Below are 18868 nucleotides of genomic sequence, written 5' to 3'. Positions count from 1 at the left end.
TCTAATGAGGGACAACCAGAGGTCATGCATGCATCATGGGATGAGATCACCGGCCACGTAACAGTCAGAACATACATGCAATACGCACCCAGGCTCATGGGGTCCACGTGCGGGTACTTGGCCACATATGTTTCTCAACGGACCAAGACCGCGGCGCAGTTTAACCACATGCCCGTACCGGTGATGGGGGATGATAATGAGTGGGATGATGATTAAAGAAAATGTTCACACTGGAGCAGCGGAAGAAGCTGCAGGAGGTGGAGGAACAGGTGAAGTACTACACCAACGCTAAGACCCTGGATGGACTGCCCATGGCCACGAGTCAGCAGTCTGTGTACATCGACAAGATTGTAGGTATGCTGGGTCTGAATAGAGACCCGAGCAAGGGCACACGCCTGGTGGACGTGGCCATTGCCATGCTTTCGGGACCTGAGGCCCAGCCACCCCCTCCTCACGGCTGGGCTAGAGTGTCGAAGCTGTCGGAGGACCAGGCCCTCAAAATGCACGAAACTACCCTCGAGGAATATATGGCCCCGAGGCTAGACTATGCCCGGGAACAGCTGTGTGACCTGGTGTTTGACAACAGTACGGCTGGGTCGGTGTCCGCACGCATCAAGAGGTTTGTACGCACGTGTGACGCCACGGCCAAGTATGCTGACGATGAAGGCCAAGATAGACCGGGTCTTGGATGAGCACATGCTTAGAGTTAATTACGAACTGTACGCTGAGGACTTCAACAGGTGCCGGTACGTCCGCAGGCTCAAGAGAGATGGTCGTATACGCCTCGCGGCCATCCCAGGCGTGGAGCCCATAATTAGGGTGCACGGTCGCTACTTTCTCCTCCGGAGCAGGGACACACACTACAGGTACTGGAAGGAATGCAGGTGCCTGAGGAGGCTGGGCGAGGTGACGGGCACCAAGAGTTCAGCGTGGCGCAGCGCCGTGCTGGCCGCAGGTGAAGCCCTGCTCTTGGACAGGGATCTGTTCACAGTCTGATGTGAAGCTGGTTTGTCATTTCACATCATGCATGCAGGGTAAATGTCATCAACACTTGTGTTGTTGCTGATGACATTGTTATGTTCATGTGCCCGTAAACATGGATTCTACGTCGATACCGGCACTGCTGCCGATGGTCTTGAAGCGGGCCAGCACTTGAGCCAACTCTTCGGGTGACATCTTCTCGAGGTGGCTGATCAGTTCTGTTGCAAAGGTCTGCACGTAGTCGTGGTGCTTAGACATGTTGTCTATCACTACTTTTATGATGCCCTCACCGCCGCCCGAAGCCTCCAGGTCCTTGCGGATGTCCCTGAAGAAATCAGAATCCATAACGTTAGTTACAAAGTCGTTGAGTTGCGGCAGGTCGAGGTAGTCGGAGGGGTTTTCGACCACGGCAGAGTCGTACTCCCGCAGCATGGCTTTGAGATCAGGGCAGTGGCGCAACACACTGAGCATGTTCACTACCACGCCCTCGCTGGTCTCAAAGTAGTCATTAGCCTCGAAGGGCATGTCCGCAAGGATGTGCGCGCCCCTCATGGCCCAATAGTTGCGGAAGGACAGACCGCTATCGTGGCCGTCTCTCAGCTGCATCACGTTGCCACGGATTATGGGGTAAGCCCGCACGCACACGTCAGCGACATTCTGCCAGAGATTGGCCTCAGCCATATATTTTATATAAGGACTCTAAAACTCAAATCCACCCCGGTGGTAAGGGTACGCGGGCGCAGGGCTGTGGCTGTGGCCATGACGCCCGCTGGATGCAAAATACCAGATAAACACCCCTACAGCGGCCACCAGCGCGGCAATGGCCCACATCTGCATGGTGGATATGTTGCCGTACCAGTTGGTTGGAGTGTCGGGCTTGGGGCCATCACCGGTGCTAACGCCCATGTTATGGTGGCTGCAGTCCTGACAGTGGTCTTGGCCGTCGTGGTAGTCTGCCACGTTAGCGGCACCCTTGAGCTTGTGTAGAGTGTAGTACGAATGGGGTTTACTGGTAGGCATTTTTTAAGGTATGTTTTAGGAAAAAATGACATTTGTGTTTATCTACACCATCGTAGCTGCCGCACTCATAGCCAGCGGGTCGCCCGTGTTTGTCAGGTTGCTAGTGGCTGTCAGCGTGGTCGCCATGCTGCTCTCCGTCAACCGAGAAAGGCACGAGTGTGCCACACGGCTCGGGAAGAGCCCCTTTCAACGGCACCATGAGGTAACCCTATACCGCGACCACCTCAAACTGCTGAGGGATGTGCGCCTCAAGAATGTTGTTATTTAACGGCGTCCGGTGGAAGAGCGCCGTCTGGGGGATGATCGGCGTCTACTGGGGGAGCGGCGTCTAGCAGGAGAGCGTCGTGTGGCGGGGGACTTTCTCCTGCGGGGGGACATGCGTCTCTTGGGGCTGGCTATCCGGCGCAGGGACCGTGGGCTGGCAGTGCACCTGAAGACATTTGGCTGAGGCATTTTATATATAAAAAAATTGTATTTGTGAAACAGCACAAAGTGCATCAGATACTTAAGCATGCACAATGGACACAGTATACATTTACCAGTGGCTGTATTCAAATTATGAGATTAGAGGGTACGGCCTAACGCGTACATCTAAGGTAGCGTGCGTTAGGATACCCAATTTCAGGCAGGTGGTGTACGTAGAGTGTCTGGGCGAGCCTGTCGAAGTCAAAAAGCTGTTTATCGACCACGGGTTCAAAGTGTACGAAACACCGCTGGCCTGCAACCTGCATGGCGGTAAGGGTAAAGGCACTTTCTTTGGGGCGCGGGTGTCTGGATACATGGCACTGCGTGCCATACAAGAGCACGTAGAGGCACACACATTTAAGTTGCACGAAACAAAGGTGAGTAAGACCCTAGAGTTAACTGCACGCGCAGGCCTACCCTCAGTGGGGTGGGTGGCCGTACAGCAGCGGTGCGCCGTAGCCAGAACAAAGACCATGGTCGACCACGAGTATCTTGTGGCAAACTGGCAGTCGGACATTGAGGCCGCCCCCCACATAGAGGGCGTGCCGCCGCCCACCATTTGCTACTTTGACATAGAGGTCAAGTCAGAGTTTGCCAATGTGTTCCCCAGTGACAAGGACGACGAGGTGGTCTTGCAGATAGGTATGGTGCTATGCAAGGGTAGTCAGGTACTCAAGACCGACCTGCTCTCGCTCAGGGGTAACAACTATGACAGCACAGTGTACCAGTATGACACAGAGGCCGACCTCCTGCAGGCGTTTGTTGCGTACCTCAAGGATCACCAGGTGGTTGCAGTGTGCGGCTACAACATAATGGGCTTCGATATACCCTACATGATCAAGAGGTACAGCTGGCTGTCGGCCCTGGGCACATTTAGGCGTGTGGGCTGGGATCCCACCAGACTGTATCTGGAAAATACCGTGGGTATGGGGCATGCGAGGATAGCCTACATACAGTGGGAAGGCGTGCTCACCATAGACCTGTTGCCCATAGTGACCATGGATCATAAGCTCGACTCGTATAGTCTCAACTTTGTGGCCAACCACTTTCTTAAGACGGGCAAGGACCCTGTCAAGCCCAAAGACATCTTCAACGCGTACGTCACGGGCAACATGGCCACGGTTGGTAGGTACTGTGTCAAAGACACGTTGCTGTGCCACCAGCTCGCCTGCTACTTCAATACGTGGCTGGCCCTATGTGAGATGGCCTCGGTGTGCAACACGTCCATCATGCAATTATTCACCCAGGGTCAACAGGTGCGCGTGTACTCTCAGATATACAAGCACTGTACGCCGCGCTCGGTGACAGACAAGGTATACGTCATACCCGACGGCAACGAAGCCGAAGCGGTCGGCTCGTACACGGGGGCCTACGTCTACGAGCCCGTGCCGGGTGTGTACAAGAACGTCATACCCCTAGACTTCTCTAGCCTGTATCCAAACATCATCATCAGCAAAAACATATGCTACACCACCATAGTAGAGCACGGCGGCGAGGAGTATGCCTGGGAGGAGCACGAGGGCTGCGAGCATGCCCCGCGGTACGCCGAGAAGGAGGCTTTGGGTCGGGAGATAGGGGCGCAGCAGTGCTCGCTCGCAGCGTTGCCGGCCAAAGCTAAGCAAGAGCGCGCCCGTCTCAGGGATCGCATACAACAGCTCAAAGTACGGTACGCAGCCATGGTGCCCGGCAGCACAAAGTGCAACACGTTCAGCTACAGGTTCACTCGAGAGTTTGAGGGCGTGCTGCCCAAGGTGCTCAGGGGACTGTTGGACAGCAGAGCGACCATACGCCGTCGCATGAAGGACATCAAGGACAGGGACCTGTACATGGTGTTGGAGAAGAGACAGCTGGCGTACAAGATCAGCGCAAACTCCGTGTACGGCACCATGGGCACACAGAGGGGATATCTACCGTTCATGGCCGGGGCTATGACCGTCACGTATTGTGGGCGCAAGCTCATCGAGAGAGCCGCCGAGCTTCTCAGGACCGTGGTGGGGGCCACCATGGTTTACGGCGACACGGACTCGTGCTACGTACAGCCTCCCTCGAGGAGCTGTGGGACCTGGCCATCGACGCCAGCGACACGGTGTCGTCGTTCTTCGATAAGCCCGTGTGTCTCGAGTTCGAGCAGTGCATCTATACAAAGTTCATCATCTTCACAAAGAAGAGGTACGTGTATGTAGCCGCGGCCAGGGACGGCACGACCCGCACAGGCAGCAAGGGCGTCATGCTGTCCAGGCGGGACAGTGCCATGTGCGCCCGTAACATATATGCAGCCGTCATGACCGCCATCCTCCAAGAAGACCCCCGGGCCCACGTCACGGCCAGCGACATGATGACGGCCATCATGGTGCCCGGGGCGCTGCCCGACAATGACTTTGTGCTCACCAAGAGCGTACAGGACATAGGCGGTGGGTGCAATGACCAGGGCTCGTACCGCATACGCAACCCCAAGAAGGCGCAGGAGGTGGCGCAGCAGAGGTGCCGTTATGGCACAGGGGATGCATACCGTGCCGCCCTCAGAGAGGAGCTTGTCAAACAGATGCCTGCCCAGGCCCAACTCGCTGAGCGCATGAGGCTTCAGGGGCGCGCGGTCGTGTGCGGGGCGCGCGTCGAGTACGTCGTGCTCAGGCACCAGCATGGGGTGCCTGAAGCGCCCCTCGGCGGCAGGATCCTAGACTATGACCACTGGAGCGACACCAAGGATGTGTACCCGTTGGACCGCCTGTACTACATGAAGAGCGTCATAAATGCATGTGATCAGCTCTTTGTCACGGCCGGCTATGGCGCCGTGTGTAGCAAAGTGTACGCTGCGCATCTGCAGGCTGCGTATGTGCGTAAAGAGCTGCTCAGGCAACAGAGCGTTATATAATAAAATGGCAGACACCGAGCAGCCACTGCGCAAAGAGGCCACACTGTCATGCAACTCAGTAAAAGAGCAACTACTCAGCGCCATGGGCACTGAGTTTAGACTGTCCAACAGTGTGCTGCAAGAGGTCATCGCCCACATAAAGAACCAGTACATTGTGGACCTGTGCGCCCGTATCACCATGGGCCTCGACTATAACAACAGTAAAACTGTTACCGAGAAGCTGCTCAAAGTGATCGGCATCTCAGGGTGGCCAGAGGTCCAGCTACCCATGTACTACGTTAAGTCGGGCACTATCATCAGGCTCATGAAGGACAAGATGCCTGGAGTGCGCATCCAGCAGCAGCACATTTGTGTGTACCTGCATATTGTGGGAGTGCTGCTGAGTCAGCATACCAAAGGCCTGCGGCACTATTCTCATCAAGCCCGAGCACATGGCATACGTGCTCAAGAACAACAGGATCGACCCGAGCGCTCTGGTGTAGGCCAACTATGGAAAGTACTGCGCGTACACCTCCTGGTACACCTGCAGGTCGGCCGCACTGTATGGGCAGAATGTGATCCAATCGAACGCGTGTGGGTGTTGCCTTACAAAGGCCCGCACACTGTTCATGGCCACTCGCACCGCGTCCCATATGGGATAGTTGTACACACCTGTAGAGATGGACGGGAACGCTATTGTGCGTAAGTGGTTGTTCATGGCCTCGTACAAAGACTGCACGTAGCAGCCCATCAGTTGCCGGGTTTGCTGCGTGGTTGGGACACTGCCGCGTTTCAGCACAGGGCCTACGGTGTGGATGACAAAATCGGCCGGAAGGTTATAGCCTCTGGTTATTTTTGCCTCCCCAACTCGAATATCATCCAGCTGCTGGCATTCTCTTAGCAGCCCAGAGCCTGCTGCACTATGTATGCACACAATGGCCGCTATGCGCAATGTGGATATGTCACACTGCCTAACTGTAACCCGTGTCGGTTCAATGGGCCAACTGGGGGCGTCGATGACGGTGCTCTCGTAACGTGTGGGCGTCTCGATCATGGTGGTATCTAGTTCAGTCGGGCAACCGTAATAGGGCTCTGGGCAATTGCAGAACATGTGCACGGAAAAGGGCATCCCTTACCTGAATGAGCGAGGCATGCCCCTGACTAAGCACGCGTTGTGTGAGATGTTGTTTCACCCGGCCGAACGCACGCTCCAAGAGACAGTTCAGCCTAATGAAAACGACTGCACCATGAGTCACCCACTCCACGATGAGGCTGTGGATCGCGTCCTGGTAAAATACAACACTACTCAACTCCAGTTTATGTGCAGCGATCCGGATATTGTGATCATGGACAGGGGCAGAGCCGTTGACAAAGCGGCCATAGTGGCCAGACTCTCGGGCTCACCGCAGACCAGTACCGTTACATCAGCCTCGCATCGGCCCGCGGTGGCCAGCAGCAGCAGCAGCAGCAGCAGCAGCAGCAGCAGCAGCAGCAGCAGCAGTGGCAGCAGCAGCGTCCAACGTATTCCAAGTATGCGTGAGTGCATGAGAACGATGTCTATGAGACAAGTGGTCGCCATGTGCAAAGAACGTAACATCGATGTGAGAAATGAAGATACCGGGCGCCCGTACACCCACGCAGAGCTGTGCAAGAAGCTAACGGGCAGTTCTCCCACCATCACGGTACCCGAAACGGGACTGGTGGTGGACCCGGCGCCCGCAAACAGTCTAGTGTACATTAAGATGCCCCACACTATGCTGCATAACACAGTTCGCGCAGCCCACGGTGTCACGTACAGCTTTGTGGCCGTGCAAGACTCTGTTCCGGGCACTTACAAGCCTGTGGATCCGGAGCACTATGTCGTCTGTCACACCCCTCCGAAGGACATAGCAGTGCAGCTGTCGCCCATCGACGGTTGGGGCCCGGACATCAAGTGTCCCTCGCAACCCTAACCTTAACCCGAGGTCCCAGAACACCTTACATTGCTCCTTGCGCCTTTCCCCCGGACATCGTCATCAGTGATCTGATGAAGAAGCTGGACATCCTGGGCGATAACGCCGTAAGTGTATGTCGAACTCCTTATGTTCGCACTCCACGAGACTCGGCGGCTCAAATGTGACTTTTGGAAGGCTTTGCGCTGAAAGAAGCTTGTTGATGTTAGAGATTTGCTCACTCCAACTTATTTTGCAAGAACCACACGGGAGACAAGCAAGTTCTTTTAGACACCTGCAGGTGGAGAGATCACTCGCTACAGGAACGAAATCTAAAAGTCTCCTTCCTGTAAGGGCATATTTATTAGGAGGAACAGAGTGGGGGTGAGAGTGGACAGGTTTGGTGTACCCCCGGCCTCTGATAAGATCAGAGCAGGGGGTGTTTTACACTGTTGTGGGAAACAGAACAACTTTGATTGCTTCCCCTGCAGCTGGTCAATCAAGCAGAGGAAGCAACCACTTCATCTTACTCTGCATTGTGAGGGCAAGAGAAGATTGATTTAATCATTATAGTTTACATTCCAACATAATCCTACGATAAAGATAACATGGAAAACCCTAACATCTCCCTCCTGTTTTATCATATGATTATGTCACCCCAAACAACAAAGACAAGTAAGAAAAAACATATATATATATATGTATAATGAAGAAAGAAGAATAGTAAAAATAAAAACAACAAACAATGATAGCAACACTTTCCAGTGAAGATGAGGCATTACCTCAATACCCCAGATCAAACTTATTGTGTAAGCGAAAAACCTGCTGGCCAGATGTTATTAGCAGGAAAATTCTTTCACGGCCCCTGTGCCACAGGCGACCAGAATGCTATCAATAAAAAATAAAAATAAAAACACAGAAACAGTACATCATTGTATCCATCACTTGCATCACTTTTTGATGGTTAAATCATCAAGTTTCTGTAAAACATGCCCAACAGAGCAGCATCTACGCAATCCACGTGTCATTATCGTCATCACATCCGTCATCTCTAAGAAGTTGTATATGAACTTGGGCTACAGTAGAGGACACAAACTTCGACACAGCAGACTTCAAACATGGGATAACGCAGGTGGTAAACGAGCACAACACCACCAGCACAACAAGCACAGGAGACAGCAATTTCAACAGCAGTTGCCACCAGTTGCCAGAGAATAGCCATGAAAAGAAATCAAACTGATGTGGGACCTTGTCTTTAGACATGGCCTGCTGTAAGTTCTTCAGCGAATTCATGGCGTCGTTTATGTGGGTGTCATTTTCTCCTGGTATGTATGTGCAACAAGAAGTCCCAATGATGTGGCACACACCACCTTGTGCTGCCGTCAACAAGTCCAGAACCATCCTGTTTTGCAAGACCATCAGTCTAATAGCCTGAATCTCTCTATTTTGTCCATCGTTGACTTGCAGCGAGAGATTCACAAAGGATTGAAAACGATAGTTCAGTGTCTCGATGAAGAGCGATAGTTTCCCAACCCCAATCTGAGGGAAGAGCGCAAGGACAACTTTGTCTCCGGCAGACCACACTTTATGGTCCTCTGGAACGTTCGCACCCCAGACAGGGTCATGAGGGTCAAAGATTGCAACTGCTCTGCGTCGACGTCCAGATGAGTTGTGTGCTCCTGTCAGCAGATGATGTCGTATCCTGTAGGTGTGGTCTGTCACCCACACTGGTGCACACACTCCTGTCCAGTTGGCGGGCAGCATCGGATAAACCTTGTGACCACAAAGCCACCAGCCATTCTGTATGAAGTATGTTCCGTTCGATGGTGTAGCCATGTTGGTTGGAGAGCCCTCACCACCTGAAATGGCTCTCTTATCTTGACACTCATCGGTGATGTCCAAAGCTCCCATCCAGTTTTCTCCTGGAGAGCAGTCGTCGTTAATGCAGACGTGGGTCTTGTTACCTTGGATGTAACATGTGTAATTCACTCCAGCTGGTCTCTCTGTGTAGGCCACTTGTGGTATTGTCCGTCCTTTAACAGTCACATTGAGATTTGTCCAGAACAGCTGATCACAGGCACCGTCAGCAAGTCCAGGGCGGTAAGGGTCGGCATCTTTGACTGTGACGGCACAGTGCTGATATCCAACTCCTCCCATGGATGCCATACATTTTGCTTCAGTGACATTCATTGCTCTGGCCTCCAAGCGAACTTGCGTGGAGGAAGGGGGGAGTTTCGAACACACATAGCACGCCTCCCGTGTGTGAGCTCTCACAGTGAACCTGACATACCGGTACCAAGTGTTAGTTTCGTATGGGTTTCTGGGGTCCCATGACCAGTCTTCAAAGTTCTCATCATGTGACCATCGTTTACCACGGGCAACATTGTCATTTGGTCTGTTCAGATGAGTCAATAGACCATAGCACGCTCCAACCACAACGCAGCAGAGGATCCATCTGGCATATGGAGCCCCATTGCTACTAGGATGGCAGAGACACCGGGACATCCCCTCGCCTAGCGGAGTGGGGATCGATGAATTCTTCACCAACATTGAGACGCCTCACCCTAAACGATGGGGCCCCTTTGTAGTCAGCCTTCCCCACCACTCCGAATTAGGGGTCCAGCACTCTCTGCAACTTGCAGTGGCTGTGGTGAATCCAGCTGGGCCGTTGAGAAATTTTTACCGCCGTGGGAGTAGCAAGCAAAACTTGGAACGGTCCCTCCCACCGCGGGCTGGCCCAGTTCTTTCTTTTGATGACCTTGATGTAGACCCAGTCTCCTGGATTGATGGGGTTGTCGACCTGTGAGGAGGAAAGATCAGGCGGCAGTAAATTTGTCTTTGACACAGTTTGAGCGTCCTGATCATATAATCTGCCAAGGACTGCTCTTCATCTGTTGTTTGCAACTCTCGTAGTTCTTATCGTTCTTATGTTCCTGTTAGCCTGCAATTGTCCAAATCAAAAATGTTTTCTTTTGACTGTCTTTCTTTTGAACCTCTAAATCTCTCGTGTTGCTAACCTATCTACACCAGAATAAAAAAAAAAAATACCACAGTATAACACCAAATGTATTCGAAAATTCATTGTCATAAAGTGTTGTATTATTACTATCTTCCACTATCTGTCCTACTCACTCCCTCCTTTTGAGGCTTGGCAACGCCCATACCTCACACCTTGACAATCTTTTTGGGAGAATGCGTTCTTTACTACATACGATTCCATCATCATTTAATTTGACTTTCTGTCCAAAACGCTTCTCAATTTCCCAGTTCACACATCTTCTACATGTGTTACTGGTTCTCCAGTTTTTTTTCCCTGTACTTAATTATCAATCCAAAAGCTACCTGTTTCTTTCTAACATTCAACCTGCTCAAAATCACTCTTTCATCAAAGTCGCTCTACTAATTTTCCATAGTAGTCGCTAACGACTTCAACCATTCAACCTGTAATTTCTTTTCATTCAGGCTATCATTCATCAATGTTCATTTGCATCTCACACACAGTCTCCAAAAAGGAGTCTTTCTATCACATTGGTCCCAATTCATCCAAGCTCACCACACAACATTCATATATCATTTTCAACTCAGGTTTCCTGGTAGAACAATCCACCAATTCAAAAAAAACTTAACTAAAACAAACAATTGGCAAATTAATCTGAATTTTTTCTTTGTTTTTAAATTTGAAGAACTCAATCTCTCAGATTTAGCTTGCATTTAGAATTTTGTATAATCTTATAACACAACCAATCAATTATTCCTATTAAATGTAGCATTGCAAAATCTTAAATTCACAATTTAGCTTCTTCCAATTCCTGAAAGCATGTTCTGTCATTTTTTTTTCTTCGAATTTCTCATGTGGGCTCCACACTTAACATGCACTAGTGTGGATTAGTTTCTGCTTGCAAACAGATTTCTCTCTTTTTCCTCTCATTTTTATCTTTCAAAATAATTTCTGTTCTGCGGTGCAAATTGGATAGACCACAGTCTAGCAAATTTTTTTTTATACTAAAACTTTAGCCAATGTTCATCATTTTAACATATACACACACACATGCACAGCTCTCGCACGCAAAAGGTAGTTCCCAGCACCAATGATTCGTCACAGGCTGGCCATTTCCTGTGGTCGATCATGAGCTGGTCCCTCCCATGCACACGAGGATAGCACATTCTTATTTTATTTATTTATCTTCTAGAAGCAAGTTGCATTTCTTTACCACTTGATTTCTCAACTTCCTTTCTACTCCATACTTTTTCTTCCACTTCGGCATATATTGCATACAATTAAGAAATCTACTCGCCATGTACTTCTCATCTCCGTCAAGAGGTAGAGATTTACCGTTTTTATTTCCCATCTTAATTCTAGTAATTTTAGGTTTTACAATCTCTTTGTCTCAAAAAATATTATTATTATTATTATTACTATTATTACTTATTTATTTCTTTGAGGATCCTCAATGCAGGTTTAAATTGACCTTTCAACAAATTACTAGCCTGTATTATTGCCGTGGATCAATGCTAGAACTGCTATTTAGTCAATTTATCCTACCAGTCACACTCTCAATTACACAAACTCCAGCGCTTTGTATTTTTCTCATGGCTCGGACAAACCAAAGCCGTATCTCATAGCTCGGACAAACCAAAGCCGAATCTCATAGCTCGGACAAACCAAAGCCGAATCTCATAGCTCGGACAAACCAAAGCCGAATCTCATAGCTCGGACAAACCAAAGCCGAATCTTATAGCTCGGACAAAACAAAGCCGTATCTCATAGCTCGGACAAACCAAAGCCGTATCTCATAGCTCGGACAAACCAAAGCCGAATCTCACGTGCACCTGTGTTTTTTTTGTTTTGTTTTTTTTATACGCGTTTCACAACAACACAATCACACAACTTCAGGCCTTTAACTTACTTGTCCCCTGGTTCGTTGCACTGCCGGGTCCCGTCAATCCACCTCTGTCAGACGAAGGCAGACCTAAGATGCTGGCCCAGCGAAGAATTTCCTTCCCAGGTCTTTCTTTACCAGGTCCGGCTAATGGACGCTGGCCCGTCGACGGTGTACAGCGCGTCGTCCTCCGTCAGCCAGATTGATGGGTATGAGGGATCCCGGGTTTCGGCACCAAAATGTTAGAGATTTGCTCACTCCAACTTATTTTGCAAGAACCACACGGGAGACAAGCAAGTTCTTTTAGACACCTGCAGGTGGAGAGATCACTCGCTACAGGAATGAAATCTAAAAGTCTCCTCCCTGCAAGGGCATATTTATTAGGAGGAACAGAGTGGGGGTGAGAGTGGACAGGTTTGGTGTACCCCCGGCCTCTGATAAGATCAGAGCAGGGGGTGTTTTACACTGTTGTGGGAAACAGAACAACTGTGATTGCTTCCCCTGCAGCTGGTCAATCAAGCAGAGGAAGCAACCACTTCATCTTACTCTGCATTGTGAGGGCAAGACAAGATTGATTTAATCATTATAGTTTACATTCCAACATAATCCTACGATAAAGATAACCTGGAAAACCCTAACAGTTGACGCTGTGCCTTTGGGCTCTTGCAGAATCTCACCAACGAGGAGCAGGTGGTCATGATTCACGCCAGGACCCTTCTCACCCTAGCCGAGAAGGTAACGCGCATGTCCACGCACGCTCTCGCATTCTGCTTATGTGACAGCAGCCTTTCCTCAGTGGTTAGAATACATCAAAGTGACCAAGTCAGCACTTCAACAGTAGATGTTGGACATTGAAAGTGAGAAGGTAGACAGACACGCGACATCAGCCAAGGGGAACTCCGGCAATGTGCCCCAACAATTCTGACCTGTTGGACTTCAGGAAGCGTTCCATGGACCAGGCTCATAAGGTAAGTCGCCCTCAAATCTCCCGCCGGACCACTGATGGACGAGGATTGCTGCCCAGAGGATCCTGGAGCTGGAGGCCATGTTGTACGAGGCGCTACCGCAGCGGGACTGCCCCGCCACGGACGGCGAAAAAGCCAGCCACGCTGGCGTGAATGACGTGCTGACGGCGGATCAGAGAGAAGAGCTTAGGAGCGCCGTGGACCAATGGAAGCGAGCCCTGATGTGCGAGTTGAGGGAGCGCGACGCTTGCATTCTCCAAGAGAGAATGGATCTGCTGCACAGCGCGCAACAGGTAAGGGCCCAAAGCCAGCCCGGCACTTACTTGCAGGCTTACTGGCTTTTGAAGGCCACTTTCCATTTGTCCGTCCTAGAGGAACAAAGAGCTGAAAGAATTCATCGAAGCTCAGAAGAGACAAATCAAACAATTGGAGGAGAAGTTTCTGTTTCTCTTTCTATTCTTCTCCTTGGCCTTCATTCTGTGGCCCTAACACCAGCTGGTGAGTGAGCTCCAGCGGCACCGCACTCGACACCTCCGATAAACTGCCAGCCGGTCTCAGACGTTGGCAGACGCTCCGATGCCGACGTATACCCCCCGCCACGGTGACAGAGGCACCGCGTCACACCGGCGCTCATCCAATCAGAAGGCAGGAAAGGCAAATTCACATGCAGGGCACTCTTGAACCAGAAGAGAGCGCCACAAAAAACGGTTGTTGCCCCAAACGCGCACTAAAAAGGGTCAGAATAACAAGAGTCCCACCGGCCAGCCGGGGCCACCCGTCCATCCATTTCTTCAGGGGGGAAAAAAATTGGAGTCACCGGTGAGTACATTTTGCATTTAGCTCTGCTTTTCTGCTTCTGTCTTCAAGTGTGTGGCATCCTGCGACCAAAGATTCAGCCAACCCCAAAGCGGTTGACCTCAACGTCCCACCACCATGCCGACCAGAGCAGGTGACATGATGCTTTGGACATCCTTCCGTCTCAGATGCCCAAAAGTACTCTTTGCCACATCTGCGGCAATACGGTGTCTTTTCAAAGGTGCAAATAAATCCAGCGTGGGCGGAACACGCACGTCTTCGTTTTTTCCCGCTTTGTTTGTGTGACAGCTGTTGTGAAAATTTTATACAAATAAAGTTGTATAGTACAGGTTTGACCAAGCCGCAATTCCTGAACCGCATGCGGCTCTTTTCTTGGATTCATGCGGCCCTTTTATGTTCATATCAACATTTGTGTGTGTGTGTGTGGTGGGGGGGGGGGGGGTTGTGCGTGTTGGCTTCACTTGAGTTCAATTTGGTATTTTGGTCAAAAGCGCATGTGGTGAAATTCCACAAAGTAGGATGGGCAAACACATTCCAGTAAACTATTAGTGTCAATTGGGCTCTCGAAATGGCAGAGAAAAGATGCACAGCAAAACGGAAATATGTAGATGAACACAGGACGTTTTTATCAGAGTGGGAAAGTTTCTATTTTTTGTTGAACGTGATGGCAAACCATTCTGCCTGTTATGTCAGACCTCAGCGCATTTCAAACATTCAAATCTTCAGCGCCATGCACTTCAGCTCACTCCATGGCTAACATTGATCAGGCGTCGAACCCGCAACATCATGCTTAAGAGGTGGACATGCTAACCAGTGCGCCATTATGTCAACGCATAATAAGTAAGTCTACTGATCAAAACAGCGGTTACTATATGACGTCGCTACGTCGTGGTCAAGTGACGCAGACAAGACATCAATGGACGGACCTTCCTCCGAAATTAGAATCCGTGGGCAGAGTTAACTTGTTTAAAAGGGAGTGGGCAGAAGAAATATTTAATTTATTTAAATCTATTTTGAGTGCACACCATTATGCCAATGCATAACAACTGTAAACGTCGATGGGCGAAACTTCCGCTGCAATTCAAATCCGCGGGGATAGTTAACTTGTTTAAAAGGGAGTGGGCAGAAGAATTATTTAATTTATTCAAATCTATTTGGAGTGTGCGCCATTATGTCAATGCATAACAACTGTAAGTCTACTAAACAAAACAGCGGTTGCTATATGACGTCTGCCACGTCGTGGTCACGTGACGCGGATGTGACGTCGACGCCTACTTTACATCCCACCGATCACAGGACCCCCTCGGCTGCATAACCGCGCCCCCTTCCCAACCAATCGGATTTGCTATACGCGAAAACGACGCCAATGGGCGGGTTCTTCCGCCAGAATTTAAATCCGTGGGCGTGGCTCGCAACAGGAAGTAGGAAAATGGCGATGTTGACAAAGACACAGCGGATGGTAACATACGACTAACGAGAGAAATGTTTTTATTTTCTGCTTGCAACTGGACCATCCAGAGCGTACACGGTAAGTACAACTCATCGTTTTTAAAAAGAAGTACTTTTGTTGCCCTGAAAAGCGAGTGTGGCGTTTGGGGGGAACGTCGAATTTCGACGATTATTTCGACTGGTCAATGGTTGTAAATGATTGCGTTGATTAAAAACTTTATTTAACTCTACTCTTAACTTTGCCGTTTCAGATATGCGGGTATTACACCGCGGAAATGACGTCAATAGGCTGAACTGTCGCCAAAATTCAAATCTGTGGGCGCAATGGCCTTGAGCGAGACAACGGATACAAACACGACGACTATCAACAGAAATATCTTTATTTTCTGCTTGCAAGTGGACCGTCTAGAGCGTACACGGTAAGTACAACTCATTGTGTTTAAAAAGATTTACGTTTGTGTAGTTTGCGTTGCGTTACATCTGTGAATGTTGGTTGAGGCTAAATGTTAATGTTTAATTTCCTTCCTTTAGGTTCCACGGTGTTTGTTGGCTGTAAGTTTTCCACTGCAAGAAGAGGCTCGTATCATTGACCAGGAGAGAGCTACAAGTATCATTGACCAGGAGCGAGCTACAATGGTGAGTAGCCATAACATTCATGTTAAACACTTCCTATTTCATGTCTAACAGGAACTTCCGCCAAAATTCAAATCTGTTGGCGCGATGGCCGTGAGCCACTGAGCAACGACGATTATCAACAGAAATATCTTTATTTTCTGACACCATGCCGCACTGAAAGACACCATCCCACACTGAACAACACCATGCCGCACTGAACAACACCATCCTGCACTGAATAACACCATCCTGCACTGAACAACATTATGCCGCACTGAACAACATTATGCCGCACTGAACAACACCATGCCGCACTGAACAACACCATGCCGCACTGAACAACATTATGCCGCACTGAAAAACACCATGCCGCACTAAACGACACCATCCCGCACTGAACAACACCATGCCGCATTGAACAACACCATGCCGCACTGAACAACACCATCCTGCACTGAACAAAACCATCCCACACTGAACAACACCATGCCGCACTGAACAACATTATGCCGCACTGAACAACATTATGCCGCACTGAACAACACCATGCCGCACTGAACAACACCATGCCGCACTGAACAACACCATGCCGCACTGAACAACACCATGCCGCACTGAACAACACAATCCCGCACTAAACAACACCATGCCGCACTAAACAACACCACGCCGCACTGAACAACACCATCCCGCACTGAACAACACCATCCCGCACTGAACAACACCATGCCGCACTGAACAACACCATTCCGCACTGTACAACACCATGCCGCACTGAAAAACACCATGCCGCACTGAACAACACCATGCCGCACTGAACAACACCATCCCGCACTAAACAACACTATGACGCACTGAACAACACCATGCCCCACTGAATAACACCATGCCGCACTGAACAACACCATGCCGCACTGAACAACACCATGCCGCACTGAACAACACCATGCCGCACTGAACAACACCATGCCGCAATGAACAACACCATGCCACACTGACAACACCATGCCGCACTGAACAACATTTTGCCGCACTGAACAACATTATGCCGCACTGAACAACACCATGCCGCACTGAACAACACCATGCCGCACTGAACAACATTATGCCGCACTGAACAACACCATGCCGCACTGAACAACACCATCCCGCACTGAACAACACCATCCCGCACTGAACAACACCATGCCGCACTGAACAACATTATGCCGCACTGAACAACACCATGCCGCACTGAACAACACCATGCCGCACTGAACAACACCATGCCGCACTGAACAACACGACGCCGCACAGAACAACACGACGCCGCACAGAATAACACAATACCGCACAAAACAACACAATACCGCACAATACCGCACAAACAGTTTTAGATAATATTATGTCGCAGTCATGTGACGCGGACATGATGTCAATAGGCGGAACTCACGGCAAAATTATAATCCGTGGGCGTGACTTGCAACAGGAAGTAGGAAAGCGGCAATGCTGGCAAACAAGACACAGCGGTTAGTAACACGACGAAAACAAGACAAATATTTTTGTTTTCAGCTTGCAACTTGACCGTCTAGAGCGTACAAGGTAATTACAACTCATTGTTTTGAAAAATATGTTTTTTTTGTGTAGCCCTGAAAAGCGAGGGAGTGTGGCGTTTGGGAGGAACGTCGAACTCGGCGTCTGCTTCCAGCCACAGACGCCAAATTTCGACAATTATTTCGACTGGTCAACGGTTGTAAATTATTGCGTTGATTAAAAACTTTAACTCTACTCTTAACTTTGCCGTTTCAGATATGCGGGTATTACACCGCGGAAATGACGTCAATAGGCTGAACTCTCGCCAAAATTCAAATCTGTCGGCGCAATGGCCTTGAGCGAGACAACGGATACAAACACGACGATTATCAACAGAAATATCTTTATTTTCTGCTTGCAAGTGGACCGTCTAGAGCGTACACGGTAAGTACAACTCATTGTGTTTAAAAAGATTTACGTTTGTGAATGTTGGTTGAGGCTAAATATTAATGTTTAATTTCATTCCTTTAGGTTCCACGGTGTTTTTTGGCTGTATGTTTTCCACTGCAAGAAGAGGCTCGTATCATTGACCAGCAGGAGCTACAATGGTGAGTACCCCTTTCGTCGTCCATTTATGTGAAACACTTCCTATTTCATGTCTAACAGTACTCAATTTAACAAATAACCATAAATAAATACAGTGTGGGCAGTCAAGTTAACATATGTGATTATCCTGCCTAATATGTTTATCACAAATATGTCACTAATCACTAAAATGTTTATTTGTTTATCACAACACCTTTGGACCTTCAGCAATCGATTATTTCCCTTCATCTACATAGAGACAGAACGATGGTGTCTTAAACATCTCATTCATTTCACCAAATAACTTCACGCAGGTGGATAACGGCCGTCTCGGTCACGCTATGTTGCGTGATGCAGTTTTGAAGAACTAAATGCATTTATTCAATGAATAAGTCAAGCTAGATCTATGTTTATGATGTTGTAAGTTACGGTACCGATTGAAGTTGAGTCCGAAGCCAGTGGAAAACAGCACTGCGTTTGTGCTCTCCAGGTACAAATGTTGTGATCTCTGACTGACGACCGGGCGAGACTCGAGTAAGAGATGTCCAAACGAGCTCCGGCAGGGCGGGCCAAGGCGGAGTGAACGGGCGCCCTTCAGGCCGCCAATGACGAGCTGAGAGCCAAACTGATGGACGTCCAGTTAGAACTTCAGCAGGAGAAGAACAAGGTGAAAACCTCAACAGACAGACACTGCCTGCCTCCCTGCCTGCCTGCCTGCCTGCCTGCCTCCCTGCCTGCCTGCCTCCCTCCCTCCCTCCCTCCCTCCCACCCAGTTTTCCCGATGTAGATTTGACATGC

General features: G+C 49.6%; 1 protein-coding gene and 1 long non-coding RNA gene across 2 annotated transcripts in view; both read left to right on the top strand.

Moving 5' to 3' along the window:
• The window catches only part of LOC125970608 (uncharacterized), a 298477-nt gene extending 279746 nt beyond the window's left edge, over positions 1-18731 (top strand). The window contains exons 2-3 of the long non-coding RNA XR_011086959.1: positions 18017-18093; positions 18561-18731. This is a non-coding gene — a long non-coding RNA (uncharacterized lncRNA). The remainder of the gene's footprint in view (positions 1-18016; positions 18094-18560) is intronic.
• Positions 13054-13591, top strand: LOC137840342 (janus kinase and microtubule-interacting protein 3-like). The gene is made up of 2 exons (XM_068650929.1): positions 13054-13386; positions 13466-13591. The coding sequence occupies exons 1-2, from the start codon at positions 13174-13176 to the stop codon at positions 13580-13582; spliced, it is 330 nt and encodes a 109-aa protein (XP_068507030.1). The 5' UTR covers positions 13054-13173; the 3' UTR covers positions 13583-13591.
• Positions 18732-18868: the final 137 nt, after the last annotated feature.

Source organism: Syngnathus scovelli, chromosome 6, assembly GCF_024217435.2.
Source record: "Syngnathus scovelli strain Florida chromosome 6, RoL_Ssco_1.2, whole genome shotgun sequence".
NCBI classification, from domain to species: Eukaryota; Metazoa; Chordata; class Actinopteri; order Syngnathiformes; family Syngnathidae; genus Syngnathus; species Syngnathus scovelli.
The sequence above is the reverse complement of the archived record's forward strand: the minus strand, read 5'-3'. Positions and strand labels throughout refer to the sequence as shown.